Below are 24,317 nucleotides of genomic sequence, written 5' to 3'. Positions count from 1 at the left end.
AAACAGCATATTCCTTCTAAAAAGTATTGTTATCTGCTAGTTTCTTCTGAAATTTTCACTGCAGCTATTACTTTTCTTATGTGCTGCTACTTAAAAGTAACCTATACAAATAGCCTGCATTAGGGGAATGCATTAATATATAACACAGATTTAATTAAAAATAATAAACATGCTATTCCATAAGTATGCTTGCTTCATGGTGAAATTATAGTGCTAGACTTAAACTAAATGTGTGGTTTGTATTTAGAACTTGTAAATGTTACATAAAGTGTAGTCATCTTAAATTTTCAATAGGGCAGAATGGAGATTTGTTACAGATTCTGCAACTAATTGCCTCCTGTTGATATACATTCCAAATATTTTTATTACAAATTCCTTCCAAAAATCTTTCAATGGACAAGACAGTCTAGGCAATGCAGGCAATATAGACAATACAGGACCACAATAATGGCAGTAGTTTTGTGTGGAATAGAGGAGACATGTCGATTCACATTGATTTGTGTCTTGTTCTTCTAAAAGTCTTTTCTGTCCTTCTGCACATAAAGTTGATGTTTCCTATATCCTCTATATAGCTAAAATTCCAAAGGAATTAAATTTATTATTAATTGCACACACAAAACATAGAAAATTGAGTCCAAATTTTGCAACCAGGTATACAATTAAACGCTGGTTCTTTTGTGTTGAATTGTATTACTTAAGTAACAGTGTCTCTTTGTCGAAAGTTAATTAATTGCTCTCTTGATCTGCAGTAGGTTATGGTCCTGGGTACTAATTCTTCTAGCAAGCCACTTACAAGGAATATCTCCTAATACACCTTACTTCTCTGTGGACCTTATGTTGCCTCCTCTAAAATGAGGAAAAAAATCCTAAGAATGTCAATAGGAGCAAGATCACCTCCCATTTTGACAAAGCCAAGACTTTGCTCAGGAGTGTGCCCCACGAAGAAAATGTTTCTGAAGCAATGTGCTTTACACTTTTGTGTAGGAAAACCCAAAGACTGAGTTAGTGCCAGGATTCCTCTTTCTATATCATAAGGAGGTTCGTTCAGGATTTTATCAGAATGATGTGAGGCTGATGCTTTTAGACTGATATACATACATTGGTTGGGAAAAATATAACTATATTTTCTATGTTTTATAAGCATGTACCTTTTCCTGGGCAACAATTACCTCGTCCTTACTTGGGCCCCTTAAGTTTGAGATCAATTTACCATGTAGCTTTTCCACATTACTCTTCCATGTTGCCCCACCATGTTCATTCTCTTTTCCTATGTCAGTACCTCGTAACTGGCAGAAGAGCACTGAGTGACTGTTTTGTGCAATTCCTACACCAATCAGTATGTTCTATATGTAGTGCATTGCAGGTAGAAGTCAAAATGAAATGACCATGACTGATACCAAGTATTTACCATATGTAGCAACATTTCTTTTGGAATTTGTTTCCTTCTTCAGCTGCTTTTGCAAAAGGCATTCATGTAAGTCTAAACCGAAATTCGTCATCCTCTTTGCATCTGTGTCATGTAAAATAAGCATGTAAAAATAAAGTATTGTACACAAATATCAACAGTTTCTAAATCCATTAAAATAATCTGAAACTTAGTTTTCAGTTTAAACACAAAAATGAAACCAACCCCAAATTGCAGGTCCTTAAACTTTGACTTTTTTTGTGCCAAGTCTCCAAATGGAACAGCTCTATATTCTTCATGGTGCAACCTATATGCAGTCACCCGCATAGAACATCTGACTTATTTGTAAAAGATAGTAGTGATTGAATTTCCTCATAACCAGAACTGCAAAACATTCAATTTAGCAAAATTCTGTGATTAAAAGGACTTGTCCACCACAGCATTTTGCAATGAAATTCAGCTAGATGTAGTATCCCTATTGTGTTTTACTTGGGTGGGATTTTGAAGAGAACTTGAAGGAGATGATTGAATTCTTCTGGGAAATAGGTACTTGAATCTTTTCAGCTCTTCCAAGAAACCCAGTCAGCACACTCCAGCCGAAACATCTTAATGGGACTTATCAAGGATAAAAAGAGGGCAAAAACTCTAGTGCGTAACTGAAAATGGTATCAATTAGTACCAATACATATGCACTGGTACCCTGCGGTAACCTGCCCTTTCTAACATTCACCTGATGTCCCAGTGAGATGAGACCACTTTCCAAACTACAGTACAAAATGCTTCTGACAAAACAGACAGTAAGTTTTCATACCAAAACAAAGTTTCTCTGTTCCTCCAGGGCACTACATTCCCACAGAAGCCTGAAATTTGCTTCCCCTTAAGTATATGCAATATTCAGAATATCACACACATTCAGTTCATGGTTGGTTACTAAATTACATACTGCTGCAGAATATATCATACAATTCAGAAAGAAATAAAGCAGTTCAGATTACACAAGGGCTTCTTTTTTTTTTTTTCTGTAGGCAAAAATAACCACTTGCATTGCTGCTTATACATTCCAGTTGGTTATCTAGTGAAGTGCACACAGCTAGGAAATGAATGCTGCCCTGAGAATCCCAACTCGAATATTTACAACCTTGAAGAATGTCATATTATGTTGGACTCAAGGTCCCGCTAGCCCAGTAGTCTGTCTCCAGCAGTGAGCAGCCAGAGAGGAAATATGCAGGGATATTTCTCTGGAATGCTCTCCCAGCTCCAACTATTTGCAGCTCAGGGATTGCTGAGCAGCTTCACTGCACTTTTATTGCATTTTACAAACGTTATGAAAGCTCTCCAATGCAGAGAAGTAAAGGCAACAAATGCAAGATGAAAGGTTAGAAGGAGAAATAAAACACTGTAGCTTTGGCTGCCAATTCATTTTGAATCAAGTCTCAAATGTGCTGTTGCATCCACTGTAGTTTCTTTTGGCTACAACTAAGTAGCGTTAATGTCAAATTTAAATATCGCTCTGCAATGAGGGTCCCATTTAAAAGGTGTTGTATGCCTGTAATTCTTGCTAAATTCAGTGAAAATTACCCTTAGTTATCAACCCAGACTATAAAATTCCATGTCGTGAAAAGCAAATCTCCTTAAAGTAATGGAAAATTTTAAAACAACTGATCCAATGTAATTATCCCACATCAATAGAGTTAAAGTCAGGGGCAGGCTCTAAAATTGAATCTAAATACCCTTAGTGTAATATGACACAGAGCATATATTTCCCGTTGCTTTCAGAGGTTCCTTATTAAGGGAAAAAGAAATCCTTAAATCTAAGAAAATGCAAATTGGCAAAAATATACTATAAATATTCTGTATTTGTAGGAGATTTTTGATTCTTTATTTTGTCTTATTATATGAGACCATTAAAGCAAACTAAGATGGCCACATTTTCAGCACTAAGAATAAAAACAGTACCCTTCTTAACATTATTTTCTGTTTATTTACATGTTTGTTTATGTTTCTTTACATATCCTGGAACATAGTGGGCACAATGTACTGTGGTATATCAATAGCAGCTGCTTTCTGTATTACGAGTGCTCTGACAAATTCTCATGTTTTAACATCCATGTTACAACGTCACAAATGTTAAGGAGCACACCAAAGGTCTACACATATTTTTTACAGCATAAGAAAATAAATCTCAGTCACTTTAACACCAAGGCTTAGACTTACAATGTCACTAAGCATTCATGGGGTAACGATGTAAGTAAATATACACAAGTTTTTGATGATGTAACAAGGTGGGATACAGGAATACAGGACCACCAATACAAAGGTACTCTATCTTTTTCTTCATGTTTCTCAGATCCTGCAGAAATGTGCCAACAGCAGTCTACAAAGCAAGATGATATGGTAACTATGCATTAATAATAGCAAGGCAATGTGGCTTAATGAATATGGTAATAATGGTAATGGCTATGACATGGTTATATGATAATGAGAGTCAAGAAAGTTGCATTTTCTTTCCTTTCTCTTTCACTGACGTGTTGCATGACACTGGGAGCCTATTGTCTTCCCATGACCAAGAATTTGGTTTTACATTACCAATACCCAGTAGTTTAGGAGCCGATTTAAGAGCTTTCTGTCCCATTCATTCATTCCAGCTTGGCCCATTCAGTTTCTCCAGAGTGAGGACCAGTGTGCGCCAGTGCAAGCATTTGTTTGGGCAGACTGTAAAATGGATGAGTGAAAGGCTGCGGGTTAACAACAGTTACATTGGTATACCTGAGAGGGCTGTAAATTGTAATGCAAGGATGGGGATGAGCAGCCAGAGCAAAAGCAGTGGGGATTTTTTTTTAAATCCTGCTCATCTCACGGGTCCAGTATAGAAAGCTGCCAAAAAGCAATTGAACTGACTGGAGTGACTGGGGGGGCCTCCAGGTATACCTAGGTTTGGGGAGCAACAATTACTTAAATGGGTTTGGTAGCTAAAAGATCAGTTCTTACAATGACATCTATGATTTTTTTAATAAAGGACTGTAAGATCTACCAATGAAAACAGACACGTACCAGTTACACGTTTACTACTTGTCATTCTTATATGTATTTTTTTGCTGTTGTTTTTGCTGTAGTGTACAAAATGAACTCTTTACTTACACTAGAGCAACAAGCAGGCTAGCAAGTTTTCCTCAAGAAAATAGTTCCTTCCTACCATAATCAGTCAGATATTTTGAGGTCCCATTTCATGCCTAAATCATAAGGTTGGCATTACTGCTTTTAAGATACAATACACCATTGACAGAACAAAACTTTAAAGCCAATTAGATGTTGGCAATCTTCCTACCATTGGCAAAGGCATGCTTGTTAACAGTTCCCCTTTGTGGCACATTTGCAGTGTAATCACTGATTTCTGGAAAGCTTTTTTGGCACTTCAAGATATTTTAAAATATCTAATGAATTTATTTTTATGGACAATTTTAGACTTGACTCACATTTTTTAAAGCATTTTACTTTAAAAAGTAGGGGTTGTATGCACACAAATGAGGTATGTATCCCCATTTTAACACAAGGAAAATAATTTGTAGAAACGAGCTATACTAATAATAGTTTATTTGCATTTTAACTAGTTAACAATTTCAGAAATCATCACATACAAATCTTTATGAAACACTATCTTACTAAGTGTGAGTAAGGAGATACTGCTGCTTTGTTGGAAAAAAAAAAAACAACCCAGAATATTTTTATCCTAGGTTTTAATGTAAGTAAAAGCTTTCATGGCTATTTACTTAGAAGTATTTTGAAGTTAACAAAGCTTTTTTCTTCATTTTGTGTGGAAAAAATGTGATTAGGTTGGCAAAGAAATAAGAAACACACAAAACAAAATTAACTAGGAAGGCTTAATTTATAGTAAGATAAACTTTTACAAAAGGCAAAATTATTTTTAACAAAATGAGCTAACTTTACTATAAGCCTACTAAAAGTTCAAACATCACTAGAGGGCATTTTGGAGAAAAAAAAAAACCACCACTATTAGTTTCATTTTCTCCTTTCTCCTCCAAATGCTCCGCAGTATGGTAGCCTTGCATCATCTCATCCTGCAAATGCTTCCTTCCCATACTGGCTACCTTGGAAGTAGTAAACCACTAATATCAGTTGTATCAGTGTTCATTAAGTAAGCAGAGATTCCATTTACTCTAATCTCAGGTATTTCATCTGTCTGCAAAAGCATGTGCTGTACAAAAGCAATGTAAAAACTATAGTAAGATAACAGTGGACATGTCTGTAACAATAGAGTTTATTCACAGGTGTGTTGGCAAAGTAAAACAAGTCTAAGTCTAACACCCTTTTATCAACAAGACTCTTCTTTTTCCAGTTTCTCATGCTCTGTTTGGAAGTGATTGTAGTGTATTTTTGTTATGCTGGTACAAAGTGAAATTCTCTTTATATACACCTTTTAAACAAGGAATGCTTTATTTTTACCTACACAAAACCCTCTTAAACATGCTAAAGGTCTAGAGAAAGATGCAGCCATGCAGGTAAAGCTGCATCTTTTAATGAGAGCTAAAATCTGATTGTAAGGCTCACTCTGAGTGTACCATTAGACTCTTCACTTGAACCACCTATCTATTCTTAACCCCTCAAAAAACCAATTATTTTCTAACTCAGTTCAGACTTGATAGGAGTCTATAGCCAGTTGGAAAAGGGTCAATGACTCTGAAAATGTAAGGCAGTTAAGAATCAGGTAAAAAAAAAAAAAAAAAACAAACCAAAAATGTTTTCAAAGTTCTGTGTGATTATGTGTAAAATTCAGGTTTTAATGACTTCCAAAGACATTATTTGGACTACACCTCACTACAAATTTCTGCCAGCATAACTGCATCAATAAGGAATCGCACCTCTTCTCATCCCAACAAAATTTGTGCTCAAGATGGTTGTCAACCTCGTCACCACTGAGGAGAAAAGTAAACATAGTTCAGTAGCTTCATTCACTTGGCACACTTCAAATGGCATGGTGGAAGAGACAAGTGAGCTTATGAAAACATTGGTATATATGAGTCTCTGGGGCTTCAAATGTTTTGCGAAGTGCTAGCAAATGAAAGGGTTTCTGTTTTTGTCTGTCTCTTTCCATTGCCTTAGCTGCAGAGATCTTTTTTTCTTCTCAAGTCATACTCTGTCTTAGTGCTCAGCTGAGAGGCCATGAGAGAAAGAAGCAACTGGGTAACAGTACAAGATCAGTCTGTTGAGCGGTAGCACTCACTCATGCCAGAGCAAAGCTGCTATATAGCCACAGCCTTCTTCACTGCCCACACAATTCCTTTATGTTGAGCTGGGTTAATTTAACTGTGTATCATCCATTGCTTTATAGGTACAAATATACAAAAATATAGCGTGGTTCCGATCAAAGAGCCAAGCTCGTATATCGAGTCTATTCTTTCTGTGCTAACATATAACTGAGAGAATAGCTGACTTTGAGAGACCGGAGATCTGTTCCTGATGACTACCCTCTCCCGGAAGTCTGTAAACGATACTACATAACAGCTACAAAAAAAGCTCTGACCTAGCAAGAGTAACCTAATGACTGAGGGAGTACACAACATTCCTCCACAACAAATTAAGGCAAGTTTGCTGTAAGGAAATTAACTATTTTGGTCACGAGAGAGAAACACGCCGGCTGCAGGACTGGAGCTGTAGCCTTGCTGTGAGGAGGCAGCATTCCCCTGCCCTCCCTCAGAGCCTGGCCTGCTCCCTCACACCCCTGAAGGGCCTGAAAGCCCCCCCCCGGGGCTGCCAGCAAGGTCTCCCAGTCCTGTCAGGTGAGCAGCACGGCTCTTAACAGCTTGTTCAAACACAAATCTAATCGAAGTTGATAAAATCCCTCTGTCAGGCCTTCGGGAACTGCACTCCGGGCAGGATGAAGCCAGCCACAAGCTCCAACCGATCCCCTGCCATCTGACGAGGCAAAACCAGTACAACGCCGCCTCTTCCCTCACCCCGAGGGCGCTGTTTGCGCCGCGCTGAGGGTACCCCGTCCCCGAGCCGCCCGTCCCCCACCACAAACTGCCTCCGCCAAACACCCGGCCCTGCCTTCCCTCAGCCGAGCGGCCCTCCCGGCGGCGGACACGCAGGAAGGAGAGGCCGCAGCGGGCAGGCGCAAGCAAGGAGGGCTGGAAGGAAACACCTCCCCCAAGGGAGCCCCAAGCAGCGGGACTGCATTACCCGCCGCCCCGCCGCCAGCTCCGCTGCCCCAATAAGGTGCCCCAGCGCCTGCCCAGCCCCCGCCCCGCCCCGCTCCGGGGCGCGGGGAGCGGAGCCGGCCCCATCCGTCACGGGTGCGGTGGGCGGGGTCACCCGACAGCCGGGGAGGAGACTCTGCGCTCCCATTGGCTGGGTCCCCCAAAGGAGCGCCTGTGGTTGGCTGCGGCAGCTGCCGCTCGCAACACCGGGGCGGAGGCGGGCGGTGGCGGCGGGCGGGGAGGTGCCGAGGGGGCGGGGGGCGGCTGGCCGGAGGTCACTCGGCGCGGGGGCGCAGCATGGCCGCGGCTGTGGTGCTCGGGGGACCTGCGGGCTGGTGGTGCTGGCACAGGCGGGTGCGTGCCGCCCGCGCGGCGATGGGTAAGGAGCTGCCCCTCCCCTCGGCTCCAGCGGCTCCGCTCTAACCGCCGGGCGGGGAAAGGCCGGGCCTTTCCAGGGGCTCGGCCGGGGAACGCTGCCGCCGCGCCGCCCTTGGCGGCCGCGGGGCCCTCCGAGCCTGACGGGCCCGGCCCCGCGCCTGGCGGGCCCCGCGGTCGCCCCGCCGTGCTGCGCCCCCGGTGAGGGACCCCCCGGGGGAACGCTGCGGGAGGTGGTGGTGCGTGTGTGTGTCATGGCTGTCACGGCGCGCTCCCGCCGAGAGGCTGCCGCTGCCGCGTTATTTGAGGCCGTACCGGGGCTTCGGAGTGGCTTAGCTCAATAAATGTTTTCACTCATTTGCTTAAAATAGCATGCCTGCAAATTATCACAGCCCGCGAGTGGTTCCTGGGGCACCCGTGACATGTTAGCAGTACCTGTCACCTACATTGCGGCAGTTCAACCCTCTCGATCCTTGTGTCTGATTATTTTCCTTAAAATTAAGGTAAATCCAGTGGCGCTACCTCCTGTTCCAGCTCCACAGGCACTCGCTCGCACGTATGCTTGATTCATGGGCGGTGGAAGGAACAAACACCTTTAAATGTCTTGTTGGTGCAAGTGGATAAAGAATGCACTTCCAGAACTGGAGCCCAAACCTTTTCCCGTTTTCTAACTTGGAAATCACGCTACTATTCCCAAGTATTCCAAGTATAATTAGCTGAAGCAGCTAATTAAAAATACATCTTCAGTAGTCTTTTCAGTGTCATTTCGATAGCAGTCTTTTGCTCATGTGTGTTACTGTATAGTTAGGCTGCAAACAGACGAATAGGTGAAGACTTTTCAAGTAGTGAAATGGAAGAAATGTATTATTTTAAGTGGTATGTGATTCTAAAATCTTGACAGGAATTATTTGATTACTTTTGAGTAAGTAACTTCTTAAAAAATTGAAACTCCCCTTTAAAACTCATTGAAACCGATCAATGAAGTCTTTGACACTTAATTTTGAAATTCGCTTTCAGTATTGCTTTTGCTTGACTGTCTCTCTTCTGCTAATGCAGGATTTTTTTTATAGTTGCAGCTCTGGTGTTGTGCTAAGTGATAGATCAGGTGCAACAGGCGTATTGGTCACATGCTAGTAAAGTTAAATACAGGAGACCTGTTTGTGTATTTAGTCCCTTTTGTGATACGACAATTGAAAGCAGTAGCTTTCAATGTATTTTGAACTTTCTATGCATGGTAGCTGTCATATATTTCTGTGAGAGCTTTGAAATCCGCTTAGTCAATATTCCAATGGTCATGTTTAATGTAGAGAAAATATAAGGGATCTTGTTTCTTGGTGTGAAAAACAACCCAAAACGCTACACTGGCCCTTAAAGTTGAAAAATATTGTTTGTCTTTGCCTGAAAACCTGAATGACAAACTGTGACTAAGTGTAAGGAGAAATTGTGACTCTCCCAAGAAACTTGCATAGAACAGAATTTCACCCACAGTATTTAAGCTCTGACTTAGTCAGTAGTGACTGCGCTGAAAGTCCTGTTGACTCTGAGAAGTGTTTATGGGATGAAGGTCTCAGCATTAAGCCGCCTTAACTGCTAAGCTCTACTGCTTAGTTATATATCAAGGTTTCCCCATCTCTAATGCGTTTATTACATTTGCCATTTTTTTCTTTAGTTTTGAGTAGTCTAAAAGTTGTCCTTTGAGTCGTGATTTCATCAACTGTCATTCGGAGTGGAATGCCACCCTAGTGAAGGAACTCTGCCAGCTCTGAGAGCTGTCCAACGTCACAGCTTGGTTAGTGAGCGAGCTGTCTTGGTTCACTTGTTGAATGCTCCTTAGTTACTTGGTCAGTTGCTCTTTGCAGCTGGTGCAGACCATGATGGATTGTTTCTTCTGTATGTTTACACCAGAGGCTGTTAAATCATCTAGGAGGAAAATAGGTCAGGGCAGATTTTGGAGGAGCATCTTGGATACGTATGTTTCTGTATTAGCAAGTTGGACAGAGACCATGTAATCATGTGATCTGCAGCTGGCTGTCACTGGCAAAGGTGCTTCATGGAGAAGGTGTATATGTCCTTACTTAAAAATACATTTTTGATGGATGTGGAGAAATCATTCCTGGGGACTGCTAAGGAGGAAGAAGTGGGGGTTAATGAGGTGTCATGACTGAGAAAGGAAGATTTTCAGGTGCATGAGGATTCATCAGCTGAGGGACCTGTTCATCAAAGAAGACAGTACCCTGCTAGAGAATGAAAATGTCCTTACAAATAGTTTTGGATGAGTAGTAGAGACCTGCTCACTTGATGGTTAAATAGTACTTTTGTTGGTGCAGGAGCTGTGTTTGAAATGTTGAATGATTCCATGCTCTGGTGCAGAGAAGCATGAATTACTAAGCAAGGATACTGACAGAAAGACCTGCTGCTCTACAGTACAGCACATTACTTAATTAAGGGATCAAGCATACACTTGATATTCTTTTTAGCTGCAAAGAACATACAGCATGTTTTTGTCTTTAATGTATTAGAAAATATTTAATGAGGTATAGCTACAGATAAGAAAAATGAGGTAAGAAGACTCTGACTTTTACAAGATAGCATGTCTGGTTTTCATCAGCAGACCTTTACAGAGGCAAGGAAAAGCAAGTGGGATGTTTTCAATGTAAAGCTGGCCAAATTTAGAGTCTTGTAATCTTCTTAAATTATGATTTTGGCAGAGTGCAGTTCTCAAAATCATTGCATAACCTTTGAAAGCCTCTGACCCTGGGGCAATTTAAATTCCATTGGCAAAAGCTGCTTGGAGCAGAAGGACCTGATTCTGTCCACATACAGCTGACCTCTCTAACTTCCATGCTTCTCCATCTAATTTCTTCCAGGATGTAGTTCAGTAGAGGATTTATGAGTTTCCATAGAGAATTCTGCACAAAACACAGAAGCTCTCTCTGATGCTTTCTTTAAAGCAGGAAGGAGAAAAGGAATGGTGTCTTCTGTTGTATTTGTACCAGAACCTAAGATGCTAAATCAGTGGCTAAATCCTTCATTTAGTGGCTCAGATTGAATTGTCATCATGTTTCCTTTTTCTTGTCAAGTTACTTCATATGCAACTGTACTTTCTCATAAAGCCCTGGGCAAAACCAGCAGCTTCAGTAGTTGAGCTTCCTTTCGGCATCTTCCCATGCTCCTGTTAAATCTCACCTACTGGGTTGAAAAAGAGCTCAAGATTCACTGATCCAGAGAGATCAGGAATATTAATATGACTTGCAACCACTCTGATTAGGAAATTCATATGGGCCAGGAATATGTGAGCTGTTATTCCTTGTGACAGGTTGATCAGTTTCATTTGACTGTAGAGCTAGGAATTCCATCCCAAGAGCTAGACATTTTGGTGAACATGGTTCAAAATAGATTTTATAAAGCCAAAAAGTAAGTAATAGAGTTGCGATTACAATTTGAGAGTTACTGTTTTCTCAGTCATGTTCCTGGCCAGTTGGTCTGTGCCTTCCTTCAGAGTACAAGTATATTGGACCTTTTCCAGCTCTACTCTCTGTGGTCCTATCCAGCTACTAGTTACTTCTTGTTTGAATACTAAGAGGTGTCCTCTGCACTGCATATTCTAGTGTCTGTGCAGTCTAGTATTTGCAGTGAATTCAAGGCACCACTGGACCTGAAATTCTTTCTTGAGACTGTAAGAGTCATTACTTTGGGAGATAGTGTAAAATGAAATGTAAACATCTGAAATGATCTAAACTTGTAACTGTAATTGTTCAGGTTAAAAAGAAAATGGCTTTCATTATCCTTATGTAGAAGCTTGAAAAGACAAGTTTTAGGTCATTGACTGGCCATGTATTATAAGGACAGTATCGCAATCTGTGCATTTCTGAATTTACTCTCTTAATGGATGTATTTTGTTCAAGAAAAGGCCTTCAGAGATTAATAAACTTGCTGATTTTTAAATTAAAATATTTTTAAAGTAAAATTCTTGTGGAATTGTAGATTAGGTCAGGTGTTTCTATTGTAGGCTGACTTTTCAAAGCAAAACATTTTTATCTGTATAGTCTATAAGCCACCAATATGGATGGCAAGAAGGTCATAAATTGATCCTCCTCATCAATGGAGTCTTCATAGGTATGGGGCTCTGTGGGCACATGTTCCATCAAGAGAATAATGAATAATCTCCTGAGAAAAGCCCAAATTCTTTGGAATCAGTGTAGCTGTAGCTGGTTTTGCTCACAAAAGATTTCATCTGTAGATTAACCTATGTTGCTGGTTCTGTTCCCAGTGAAGGAGAATTAATTGCACATGGTATCAGTGATTATTTTAAAAGTAGCTTCTATTGCTCCTACTTCTGATGTTCTGCCCTCTGTTAGAAGTTGCATGTGGACTGGGAATTTTTCCAGCCATGTGATTGCAGCAGGTTACTGTAGATTTTATGGCTGAAGTAAAATCGACTCAATACCACAGGGACAGTTTCTGCAAATGATTATACAATTGATGGGATTAGTTAAGCGTACGTGTATGTGGGTTTGCAAAATATCAGTCCTTAGATGTTTGAATTATACAGTTATTTCAAAACTGAGCTTGTGCCACGTATCAAATGGTAAACAGTGTCTAGATATTCAAGCTGGACATCACTTTCCATGATAGCACCTGTGGAGTTTCCTCTAATATGAAGATGTGAAAAATCATGTCTTCTTAGATGTCCTCTGTTTGGCAAACTCCCACTGTCTTACGTAGTCATTAAAAAATATGTCACGATTCTAAATGCTGTTGATTCAAATTTAATTGAAATCAGTTCAATTAGTTATGTCTGTGAGCTAATTTCATCAGTCCTTTAAAGCGGTTTTCCTATACTTGAGTACCTGGGGATCTGGAGGTTTTTCAAAGCTGTTAATCAAATTATATCATTGTAAAGTGGCTAATTTAACACTGGGCTGTGAGAAGTTAAACCAAACTAAGAAGTCAGAAACTGAGTCAGGAATTGGACTATTTCTCTAACAGGTCCCAATTCCTGTGGATTTGAATATGTTCCAGTTAGGGACCATTTTCTGTTCTGTGCTGATTCATGAACTAAGACAAGAGAAAATCAACAGAGACAGACAAAAGGGGAAATAATAGAATGCAGTGACACAAAACTAGTAATACCAATTAGCATGTTGCCTTATATGCCAGCCTAACTGTGGCTATGCCTTCTGGGGATATTGCAAAATGAAGACTTTTAAGGAAGGCCTTGTAGTAGAAGAATGAATTAGTTTCATGGATATTTACATTGTGAAGAGCTGCTTTGGAGAAGTTACAGAAATGCTTGTGGGCAATAGGCCTGTCATTGCAGTCCAATTACCAATGGATGTCTTAATAGTAAGATGTGATGATAGCCATGAAAAGTCATCAAAGCAAAGCAGTCTTACGTGACATGGTAGAGAGAAGTAAGGCAGGATGCAGAGAAGGAGTGACAGAAAGTAGCATGGGCAAAATATCCTTCTCTATTCCAAATATTTCCATGAAGATCAAGGCAGGATTATTTGTGTTAAGTTGAGGCAGGTGGTCTGAAGTAGCTGAGATCTCAGATACGATGAAGGAGGAATCAATGAGATTTAAGCAGGTCATGGATAGGCCTTCTAGGCTGTAGGTATGAGTGACAGGCATCACTGCTGGTGTCAGCACTGATACAGAAAAAAAGTATCAAGAAAGTGTTCTGAAGATGATTAAGAGATTTCTTGATATTTGTTTTGAGGTGCTGGTTGGATGTCCATGAGATGGTGGGAGAAAGGAAGAGATCAGGATAAAAGTGAAGAGTCTACAAGAATAAGTCTAGACATGGTAGCCAGATTTATGCTTCTGATGAAGTTACTTGGAATTCACAGAAACAAAGAAAACTGAGGTTTGGAAGCAGGGCTAACTTTAAAGCTAGATCAGATTGCTCAGGGTCCTCCAAGGTTGCTCCAAGGATGGAGTTTCCACCACTTCTCTGTGCAGTCTGTTCCGATTCAGAACCTTTCCCCTCATCAGGAATGCTTTTCTTATTTCCAGCTGGAATTTCCCTTCCTGCAGCTTTTGGCAATTGCCCCATGTCCTATTGTTGTGCATCTCTGTGAAGAATCTGGCTTCGTTTGCTCTGTAACTCTTCTTCCCTCTCACTCCATAGGCAGTGGAAGACTGCAATTGGATTTTGCTTCTCCAGGTTAACCAAAGACAGTTCCCTTAGCCTCTCTGCTCATGTGCCATGTTCTCAAGCTCCTCAGTCATCTTAATTGATGTCTGCTGGGCTGTCTGCAGTTGGACCAGATCTCTTGTGTATTGTGCTGCATAGAGTGGAATCACAGATTTCTTTGACTTGTTGGATATGCTCTTGCTAATGTAGGGCAGTATGTAATTAACCTTCTGCTTCAAGGATGCACTACTGACTCATGCTCAACTTGTCTATGGGAATCCACAGGTCCTCTTCTGCAGAGCTGAAACCTGTCTAGCCAGTCCTCAGCCTGCAATGACCTCTCCTGCCCCAAGTACAGGACATTGTGTTTGTCTTTGTTGAACTTATTGAGGCCCATTTCTCCAGTCTTTCTGAATAGTAGCCCTGCTCTGCAGTTTTTCAGCCATTCCCCCCAGTTCAGTGTCAGACGTGATCTTGCTGAGGGTGGTAATGTCCCATCATCACAGTCGTCGATGAAATTTTTAAGCAGCACCAGCCCCAGTATTGATCCGTGAGGAAGATAACGCATATCTGACTGTTGCTGGTCTTAGAACTGCTGATCACTGTTGTTTAAGCCCAACAGTCCAGACAATATTTCTTCCCTCAGGCAGTCTTGCAGTCCAGTCCACTGCATACTTTCACTGCTTGGCTACCAGGATACTAGGGGAGGCTGTTTTGAAAACTTTACTGAAGTCAAGGTAAATAAGATACACTCGTATTAAGGGGTAGAGAAAGAAAGATGCTGAAAACCAGGACTTGAACCTCCACAGGTAGCTGTAAGCTTCAGGTTAGCAAAAGAAGTAATTTTAGATTAGTGTAGGTGATGTATTGGGGAAGACTGACTCATAGAAACTATGAGAAGAAAAGACTCCAAGATGATTACTATGGCTGATGATGGTCTTTCAGGTGCTTTGTTAATTTGTTTCCTAGATTTGACATATAGCACTTCTTAAAAAAACAATGTGCTCTTTTCCTGGCTTATCTCAGTTTGCACTAAGCGTTTTCCCAGTGCAATTTTCTTTTAAATTGTGCTACTTCTCTAGCTATGTAATTGCTGCAGGCATCTGTGGAAACTGTCTCAGACCAAAGTTCTCTCAACAAACCTGATTTATTAAATGTGGCACTTCCAAAATAGTGCTGCAGATGAAAGAGCATGACCATTGCTGGCTAAGAAGGAGCTTAAAGTCAGAAAGACTTTAAAATGATTAATCAAGTGTTATTGGCCTAGAGAGGATTCTTTGCGAAGCATTGAGACCTCTTAGAGTCTAGATCCAGCTTAGGCACATTTTCTGTATGTGCACTTCAGAGTTACAGTAATTCCATATTTGGTTAGCCTTGTTTCTGGCTGCCTTAGTTTTTATTCTGCATAACTTTTTCCTTTGCTGTAAAGGAGGAATTATTTTATGTAATCAGCAAAGAAATCTTGGCACTGCCAAATTTTGCTGCCCTTGGATTAGCAGTGTTGTGAGTGATGAGACAGTGATTGCAGGAGATGGATGCCTGCAACACGACTTACTGTCCAGCATTTGATACACACTAACCACTTGTAAAAAGTAACTGGCTGAAACTAGTGTTTTCTCTAGGTTGTAGATTATGCTTTATAGTTCTGTCTTGGTAGTACCGCAAACAGAATACAGTAGTTATTCCTGTAAAGACTTCATCGTTTTGTGTTTATACTGTAGTTTGTTCTAGTTTTCAGTATATGCTTTTAAACTATAGTGCAAGTGATTACATGGCTCAAAGAATTGGCAATGATTTATTTTTGAGACTTTACTTTTAGGTTAATAGTTTATATCTGGGTGCAGGATCAGAAGAGTCCAGTTATTATCTGTGAGGGGCTGCATGAAATAAAGTGGCAGCCTCAGTCCATTTCTAGAGAACAAGTGCTCAATCCCAGGGCTGCAACTGAAGTTGCTCCTTTCAGGCTGAAACTCAGACCTTAGCTTCCAGGGATGCTGTCCAAGTTTGATTATTACTGTACTTTTTAAAACACATTTTCCTAATTAAAAACCATTTTCTTTGCTATGTAAAAAATCATTCAGGATGGTATTTGTGGTGCAATGTCAGCTATAATCTATGGTTTAAATTATGTGGAGTAGGAATCACATTTCTGCCCTTTTTAATGTTTAACTATTTAAGTTGTCTAAATTGGTGCAAACAGATTACATGCTAGCTTTTGTTACATCATTGTTACGCATTACTCTAAAATGCAAATCTATTGATATTTGTTGTTTTGAAATCAGTGTGTTCTAGGGCAATGGCTTCCAAAACCCCAGTTGGATTCATTGGGCTGGGTAACATGGGAAATCCAATGGCAAAAAACCTGGTAAAACATGGATATCCAGTTATTGCATATGATGTGTTCCCAGAAGCTTGCAAAGAATTTCAAGACTTGGGTGCTCAGGTATAGTAATAAACTTTCTTTATTCTAACAGTAATTATGTGTATTGAATGGTTCTTGCATGCATTATATTTTTTAAGTAATCTGTTTTATTTCTTGGTTAAGATCACAATTGGAACTAAAACAGCTTTGTAAACACAATCTGAATCTGGGAGGTTTATCTTGAAGCAAAGTCATGATTCTACCTTAAGTTATTTTCATGCCGTTAGCCAGAATCGCTACCTTGTTGGACTTCTCCAGCTGGTTTTTTTTTTCCACTTTTTATGGGAGTAGGTTGATGGCCTGTTCCTTAACCTCCTTCTTTCTCCTGCTTCCTCCTCCCCCAGGTCTAGATGGCCAGTGGGCTGCTTTTCATCTAGTTCCTACTTTGACCTTTTTAGGTTAGATGACCCTAGTTAAAAATTCCTGCTGGCATAGCTGTAAGGGTTATAGGGACATATGAGCTTTCCTGCTGCTTCAAGGTGCAGTCCTCAGGGGCAGGGGAAAAAATCTAATTATTTAAGTGCTTATTCTCTTGGAGGTGAGGAAAGTTATGGTGAGAGAAAAGGAAGGAATGAAAAGGAAAAAGAAGGGAAGGAAATTGATCACATTAAGGAGGTTTACCTTCCTGCCATATACCCTGAGAAATCTTGGCCCCATTCCAGTCTGTGCTATTGCTTTTGTTGATCCGTTAATACACCCATTAATGCATTCAGTCTCTCAGGTGGTTGGGACTGTCTTTTCTAAGTGTCTGAAACATATTTGAATGGCTTTTGACATACTTCAAAACTACAGTAGTTTAGACAGTTGTGGTGGGATCAGTAGGTACATAAAACACTGAAACAGAAAAATATACTCAAGTAAGAAGAAACCAATGCAAAAATAATACTCTGATGTGATAGCGTAGAGGATAGGAGGAAATTTTCCAGCAGTGGCAAGGAAATTGTAGGCAGATCTAGATAGAGGAATTGTATGACTTGAAAGTCTAAACCGTTGGAGCTAATTGCAGCTGTTTTAAATAATGAAGTAACGCCAAGATTCCCGAAAGATAAAATTATATAGTGCACCTGTTGATAATTAATTGCAGTTCCCTCTGAATAATTACAGAATCTTGGCTTTAAGTGGGAAAGTAGGCTTTTCAGCTTGTTTTCCTAGCTACTGTTTTTATTTCGTTAAAGCAGCTGAGACCCTCAGGGATGAACCAGACCTGTCTAGAGTAAGGCACTGGGCAAATGGAAAGGAAGTCTGTTTTGAACAATTGGCTGTATTTTTAATTTGTGTCCTGCAGTGGGATTTCTTTGCTGTGGCTGCCTGTTTGGGTAGCTTATTGCCATAGTAATAGATTATTTGGCATCCATGGCAAGACTTAACATGTGATATTAAAGGTAAACGGTATTGCTTTTAAAAATAAAGCCAAAACTATGTTTTAAGATTGTAAATCACTAAGAGAATACACATGTAGGCTTAAATACAAATAAAACACACTTAAAGAAAATATGTGAACATAACTTCCACTTCTTGATCTATAGGTGTAAATCCTACGCCAACATTTTTTTCAGGACTTGGAAACTTGTGGGTCCAGGGGGCCTTGTAGAAACTACTGTAGAAGGAACATTGGGCTCCAAGGGCTGCTTTCTCTTTGGTCTGGCTGGTAGAGTAAAACCATCAGGAGTGTTACAGAGGTGAAAAGATGACCCTGAAGAGACATTTAATGTTGTCAAATGTCCATTGTCTGAAGTCATTATTACTACTAAGGTATATGGAGGATGAGGCATGTTTGATCGTAAGCCTGCTTATTCTGTGACTCCACTTTCTTTAGACTCTGAAGTAAAGAGCTGGGAGGTAGTTTATGTCAGGAGGCAGCCACCTGCCTGCTGATGGGGAATAGTAAGGGGAAAACTGTCTGCAGCATATGGAACCACTTGAGGTGAAACTTGGAGAAAGTTGCAGGGCTGCAAACAAGGGAGAATACTGAACAGTGCTGCGAGCAAATGGGTTGCCTCCACCCTGTACTGTCTCTTTCCCCTTCCTCATAGTTATCACTTACTTTCTCACACAGCGGACTGCATATATGTCACACAGTTACGTTGCTTCAGTTTACATATCTTTGAATCATATCTCAAATTTGGAAGTTTGAGAGTGTTACTCAAGTCATCTGATGCATAAAGCACCATAAAAATAGAGCTTTCTTCAGTGTGTTTAGTGAGAATGGCATTTCAGGCAAGCAGAATTATTAATTGACTTATCACAAATATAAAGAAAAAAATAGGGATGCATTCAAACAAATATAAGCAGATGCACATTTTGAAGGGCATAAGCCAATGACCAGTATGAAGAAAAGTCGTCCCTATCCAGTTGCATACTGCAAAAGTTTGCTTGAACTGGCAAGTATCAGAACATGTTCAGAACTTGCTGGGGTGGTACTCTGAGCCAGTATGATCTATGTTAGTAATCAGCAATTAGTATTTGATATGTTTTTTAAAGTTACACACATATTCTTAATGATTTCAAATCCTTAATGTTTTTTAATAGCTTTCAAATCATTCAACTTTATTTCTGAGACAGGAAGTCCCAAATAAAAAAAAAGTTTTGTGTGCTGCTTGTTGAACCAGGTGGGTATGTAGGTTTTCTCTGGGATTATTAATCATATTTGTTACAGTACCAAAAAGCCAAGAATGACAATTCCCACTTTCATTCCCACTTCTTTTGCTACTTAATTCCTCTCTCCTGCTCTAATAATACACATTGGGACTGAAGCAAACCAGAGATACTCAGAACTAAAGACAAAGGTGTCATACTCCTGTATAAAGAGCTCTCTGGTCCCCAGAGAAGCAAGTCATAAAATTAACTAATCAGGTATAGAAGCTTTTCAGCTTATAATTGCCTCATTTATTCCTCCTAACCTTTGTTCTTTGGGCTAGAGCATGTTTCCTTTTGTAACTATGCATTTTACCAGATGTTTTGTGTAGTATTAACTTATTCTTTCAAAACAAAATCTGCATGTTTCTAAGTCCCATCTATGCCAGTTTCTTTACTTTTTTTTGAGAGTGCTTTGCTCAGTGGTTATATACAATCTTCCCTTCTTTTACTTATTTTGCAATAAGTAAAAGAGAAATCAAGAAGTTTATCATGCTGTATCCCAGGAATCCTTCAAGATAGTATTCAGAAGTTATTACAAATGTTTATATACTTTGCTTTCTTTGATGCTGACACTTTATAAAAGCATTATATATAAAAAGATAATACATTTACATAAGTGCCTCTAGTATCAAAGCTAACAAAAATGATGACAAATAGTTAAAAATAGATAAGGAATGGTGAAACAAGGTCATAAACTTGTTGATTTGTCTACATTATGGAAAGGAACCAATTTATGAGGTAGCTGTTAAACTGCAGTTTCTTTAACCCTAAAGCCACGTGATACGGAACTTCTAATTTATTCATGCTGACTAATAACTGGATATAAAATTTTGCTTAAGACATTTCTTAAAGTTTAAAACCCAAGGCATATAGTATATCTAGCATTGTAATATTGAGGTTGCTCTTCATCATTCAGCAACAAGAAGTGGAAAATAAATACTACAAGCCCTATCCACAAACAAAATCTACTCTCTGCTCATTTTGCTTCCTGCTTGGAACCTAATTCCTTTCAGTAAGACTACCTGAATGAGTGAAACCAGATTTGGTCCTCATGGCTGAAGATAAAAGAATAAGCTGTAGTTGTTTTGTTGCTGTTTTCCCTGAGCTATGACTGTATTAACAATACATATTTTAAAGAAATGAATTATTTAAAACCAGTATTAGAAAAAATACTAGTGGCAAATGCCTTCTGGGTAAAACTCTAGGTTCTTTGAGTTCATTGGCAAAACTCAGTGCTTTAGCTGTCAGTATTTCACTTGCTGAGTGTGTATCTTAAATACCATACTGCCTGCCTCTGAGAATGAGCTGGGGAAGGTAAATTAGGTATGTTTATTTAACAACAAATAGCTAACAATATATTTGGAAACTTACTCAGACATTTTTGGTGAAGTATGCTTGAGCTGCTAATTTTCTTTTTTGAAAATGTCAGCCATAATATTGTGAGAATCATCAGTTGGTTTTTCTGTTGTTTTTAAGGGGAGGCTCAGAGGTGCATTAAGCCTTTTTTTCTTTTTTCCTCAGTCTTCCTCTCTTCCACTGCTGTGTAAAAGCCAAGGAAAAAAGTGAGATTTTTGCCATCCTTAGTATTGCTCATTGCAGAGCGATATTTTGTATAGATGTATGGTTTATAATGAATTGAAGATTCATGAATGGGTTGATGAGATGCAAACATCCCCTTTGATGGATGGTCTGGAGGAACTTCTGTGACATGACATCCTTTTCAATTTTTTTTATTGTTTCTGTTGCTGAGTCCAATTAATTAACATTTCCATTAAGAGGGCAGAGTTTGTCTTGTGTTCTGATTTTTTACCTAGCTTAGTTGTGACTGGTGAACTGCAAATACTAAAAACAAACTCAGCAAATATGTCTAACATTTCTTTTTCAGGAAATGTAAGCTTATATAATTATTTATTTTTTTCTTTTAAAGGTAACAGATTCCCCAGCAGATGTAGCAGAAAGAGCAGACAGAATTATTACCATGCTGCCTTCTAGTCCCAATGCGATAGAAGTTTACACAGGAGCAAATGGAATTCTAAAGTAAGAATTTGCTGCAGTCTGGAGAATTCTCACTCCTACTCAAGGCTGTGTTACACAGTTTGTCAAATGATCGCTGTTGCTGTAACTCTTGCTGTGCCTTCAGGGCACTTGATGCTCTCCTCTGTTTTGTCACTATTGATTTTTCTAATTACATGAGTTCTCTTAAGCTGTGCATGCTTTTGAATGGCTTTTGGCTAAAGCCTTTATTTTATTTTCAGTAGAATAATAATTTATGTGAATTTGAGACAACTTAACTGACTATTATCTACCTTCTCAGCTGCATGTTTCTTTTAGTATAATGTAATGTACTACCGACGAGTATAACTAGAATATTTTCTGGCAACAATTATTTGCTCAAATACTTTTTTCTTTAATTTGAAATCCTGTAACTGAAACATTGATCAGAGATGCCATTGTGTCTCATAATATTAAAGTTAATTAACTAGAATAGCTGATAAGGCTTTATTGATTTCTACTCTTATTCTCTGTTTATTACACAAGAAAATATCTAAAGAGTCCATTTAATCTGAAACAGTGTTTTTTAACTTTTGTGGAGGGATTTCCACTGAGCCGAAAATCCATAGTTTGCAGAATTCTAATACTCAGAGGTTTTGGACTTGCCAAAATAAAAAATAGATAGTATTTAAAAGACTCTTCTGGCCACGTGTGCACTGCTGCTAGCAGGCTGACTAAGGCTACTGAATACCTTTGATGGACATGTAGGATCTTAACTGCTATCCAGGTTAATAATGTAACGGAAGAAACATATAGCAGACAAAAGTATAGTAGATTGTCTAAAACTGATGGTAGCTTTTCTAGTTATTGATTGTAGGCAATATTAAGGTGAAGTGATTAGAAAATTAAATAGAGGAGAGGGATTTTCTATTCTCCTTCCACTATGGAAAATAATAGTTGCTTCCTTCCCTTACTGTCTGTAGTTTAATTCCCCGTAAAGTAGGACTAAGCAGATCTAAGTATCCGTAGCTTAGACCCTTCAGGGAGGAAGGGTAATTGGATTGGTCCTGAAAAGCTGAGCAAACAGCTGTGGGAGAATTGTACCCAGGATGGCAGTGCTTTGAAGACCATTTGGCAGTACTTACTGATATAATACAGCCAGTTCATCTTTTGAGTACCTAGATGTGGAAAATACTGTGGGGAGCAGAGGATGTGGAAAGCAGTCCTGTGCTGCTGCAGTTTCTCAGCCTCTGTATTTATTCAAAAGAACAAAAAGTAATTTGACAATAGTGATTAATTGTTGCTCTGAGTGACCTGGTCCTTGGTGAATGGTTCGACTTTGATAATTTCCTGAAGCTTTTGAAAAAGCTTCTGTACTGGAAAAACTATTGATGCTCTGGGGTGTTTAAGGGTTAACTGAGTCATCTTGCTGTGTTACCAAGGAGCCTGTGCCACTGATCCTTGTCCTGAATATATCTCCTGAAGGGGAGATGATGTAGTTCCGAATCTGCCACACTGTTTTTCCAGTGCAAACTAACTGCAGCAGCTCATCCCTTCTGTGGGAAAGGGCAAGTTCTGTGTATGTGGCGCTATTTGAGTCTGGAGCTACAGTGGGGTCCACAACTCTATGTATATATTGAGAGACTATTTCCAGCTATACAGGTAATTTGATTCAGTGAAATTCACTGTACTGCCAACAGCACACAAGGTGCAGCAAGGCTCTTTGTCTGTCATATGTAGCTTTAATTTACTGACCTTTTTATGACTGAAAAGTTGTGGTGTTTGCTGGCCCAGTGGATGTTAAATCACGGTGCAATTGAATGGAAATAGGGATAAAAATATAATAAATATTTTATTGTTGAGGGCATTTAAAAAAGTGTACTTTTATTTTTTTAAATACATGTACAACTATCTGTGTTCTACAGTTTGGGATACAGTTCTGCCTAAATTTACTAGCTATCAGTGAGAAAATCTAACCTTTTTCTCCATGCTTCGTTTAAATCTGCAGTGGGCTTTTGTGATGTTAGTTATGATCTTTATGTACAATAAATTGTAGCAATGATTAAAAATGCAATCGGGCTATTTTGATAAGAACTTAAGATACTGTATATATATAGAGAAAGAAAATTGTATTGTTATATAGTAAATTCTCGGCTGTATCAACACTTAGTTCAGTTGCTTAAAATGCGTATTAGATGTTTTGTATATGATATACTGCTCAAGCTTGTATGATGGCAGGTTTTCCTAGTGCAGCCTTTTGTGTAATTTTTTTGTAAAAGTGTTTAGGAAGAACATTCTTTCTGTGTCCAGGTTTTATTGTGTTTTGAGTTGTTCAAAATTGTGTAGTATACATACTCAGGACATACTCAGGAGTATACATACTGGGCAGATCTTGCTCAACAGAGTTTAAAACTTTGTGTTTATTAGTGTACCAAAAAGTGACTGTACTTTTATCATGCTGAGGAAAGCCAGTGCTGTGGTAATAGTTGCAGATGTCTTGTGCAACAAATACTGAATAATTAATCTTTATTTTAGGAAAGTGAAGAAAGGCTCATTGCTAATAGATTCCAGTACTATAGACCCTGCAGTTTCAAAAGAATTAGCCAAAGCAGTTGAAAAAATGGGAGCTGTTTTCATGGATGCTCCAGTTTCTGGAGGTAAGTCTTCATTAATAGTTGACCTCATACTGGACACATCTCTTTGTTTGCAGCCTCATCCACCAATTTGTACCCTTGTTGGTACATGTTGCTATATGTACAGTATTGGGTTTTTTGTTCCATTATATTAAAGAAATGCATGTTATTTTAGGAATATTTTTAGAGTATAGGAATATGTGTTAGACCGGGAGAAACTGAGCTTTCTTTCAGAAAGTTGTGTTTTTATGCAGGTAATCACATCTCTTCAGTCTCCATCTGTTTCTGTTAGGGAAAGACCGTTTGGTTACCATTAAGCAGTTCTGCTACTTTTTCATTAATTAAAAATGAGATAAGGAAGGGGGGAAGAAAGGATTTCATTGTCAAGAAAAAATAGAGCTTTCCTCTGGTTTGATAACAGTTGAAGAATGTGGGTGATATTTGTCTGTTCTTGAAGTTGCTAACTATTGGTCTTGTGAGTATTTAATCTCTTGTAAGA

At 39.3% G+C, this 24,317-nt stretch overlaps 1 protein-coding gene across 1 annotated transcript in view; it reads left to right on the top strand.

Annotated features, from left to right (window-relative positions):
- The first annotated feature begins 7,899 nt into the window (after positions 1–7,899).
- HIBADH (3-hydroxyisobutyrate dehydrogenase) overlaps positions 7,900–24,317 on the top strand; it is an 87,232-nt gene continuing 70,814 nt past the window's right edge. The window contains exons 1-4 of the mRNA XM_082479838.1: positions 7,900–7,999; positions 16,417–16,577; positions 21,121–21,230; positions 23,721–23,842. Of these exons, the coding sequence (XP_082335964.1) occupies positions 7,918–7,999; positions 16,417–16,577; positions 21,121–21,230; positions 23,721–23,842 (475 nt within the window). The 5' untranslated portion in view covers positions 7,900–7,917. The remainder of the gene's footprint in view (positions 8,000–16,416; positions 16,578–21,120; positions 21,231–23,720; positions 23,843–24,317) is intronic.

This window comes from Vanellus vanellus (assembly GCF_965231255.1).
Source record: "Vanellus vanellus genome assembly, chromosome: 2".
Taxonomy (NCBI): Eukaryota; Metazoa; Chordata; class Aves; order Charadriiformes; family Charadriidae; genus Vanellus; species Vanellus vanellus.
Note: the sequence above shows the minus strand (reverse complement) of the source record. Positions and strands in the feature narration are given on the sequence as shown.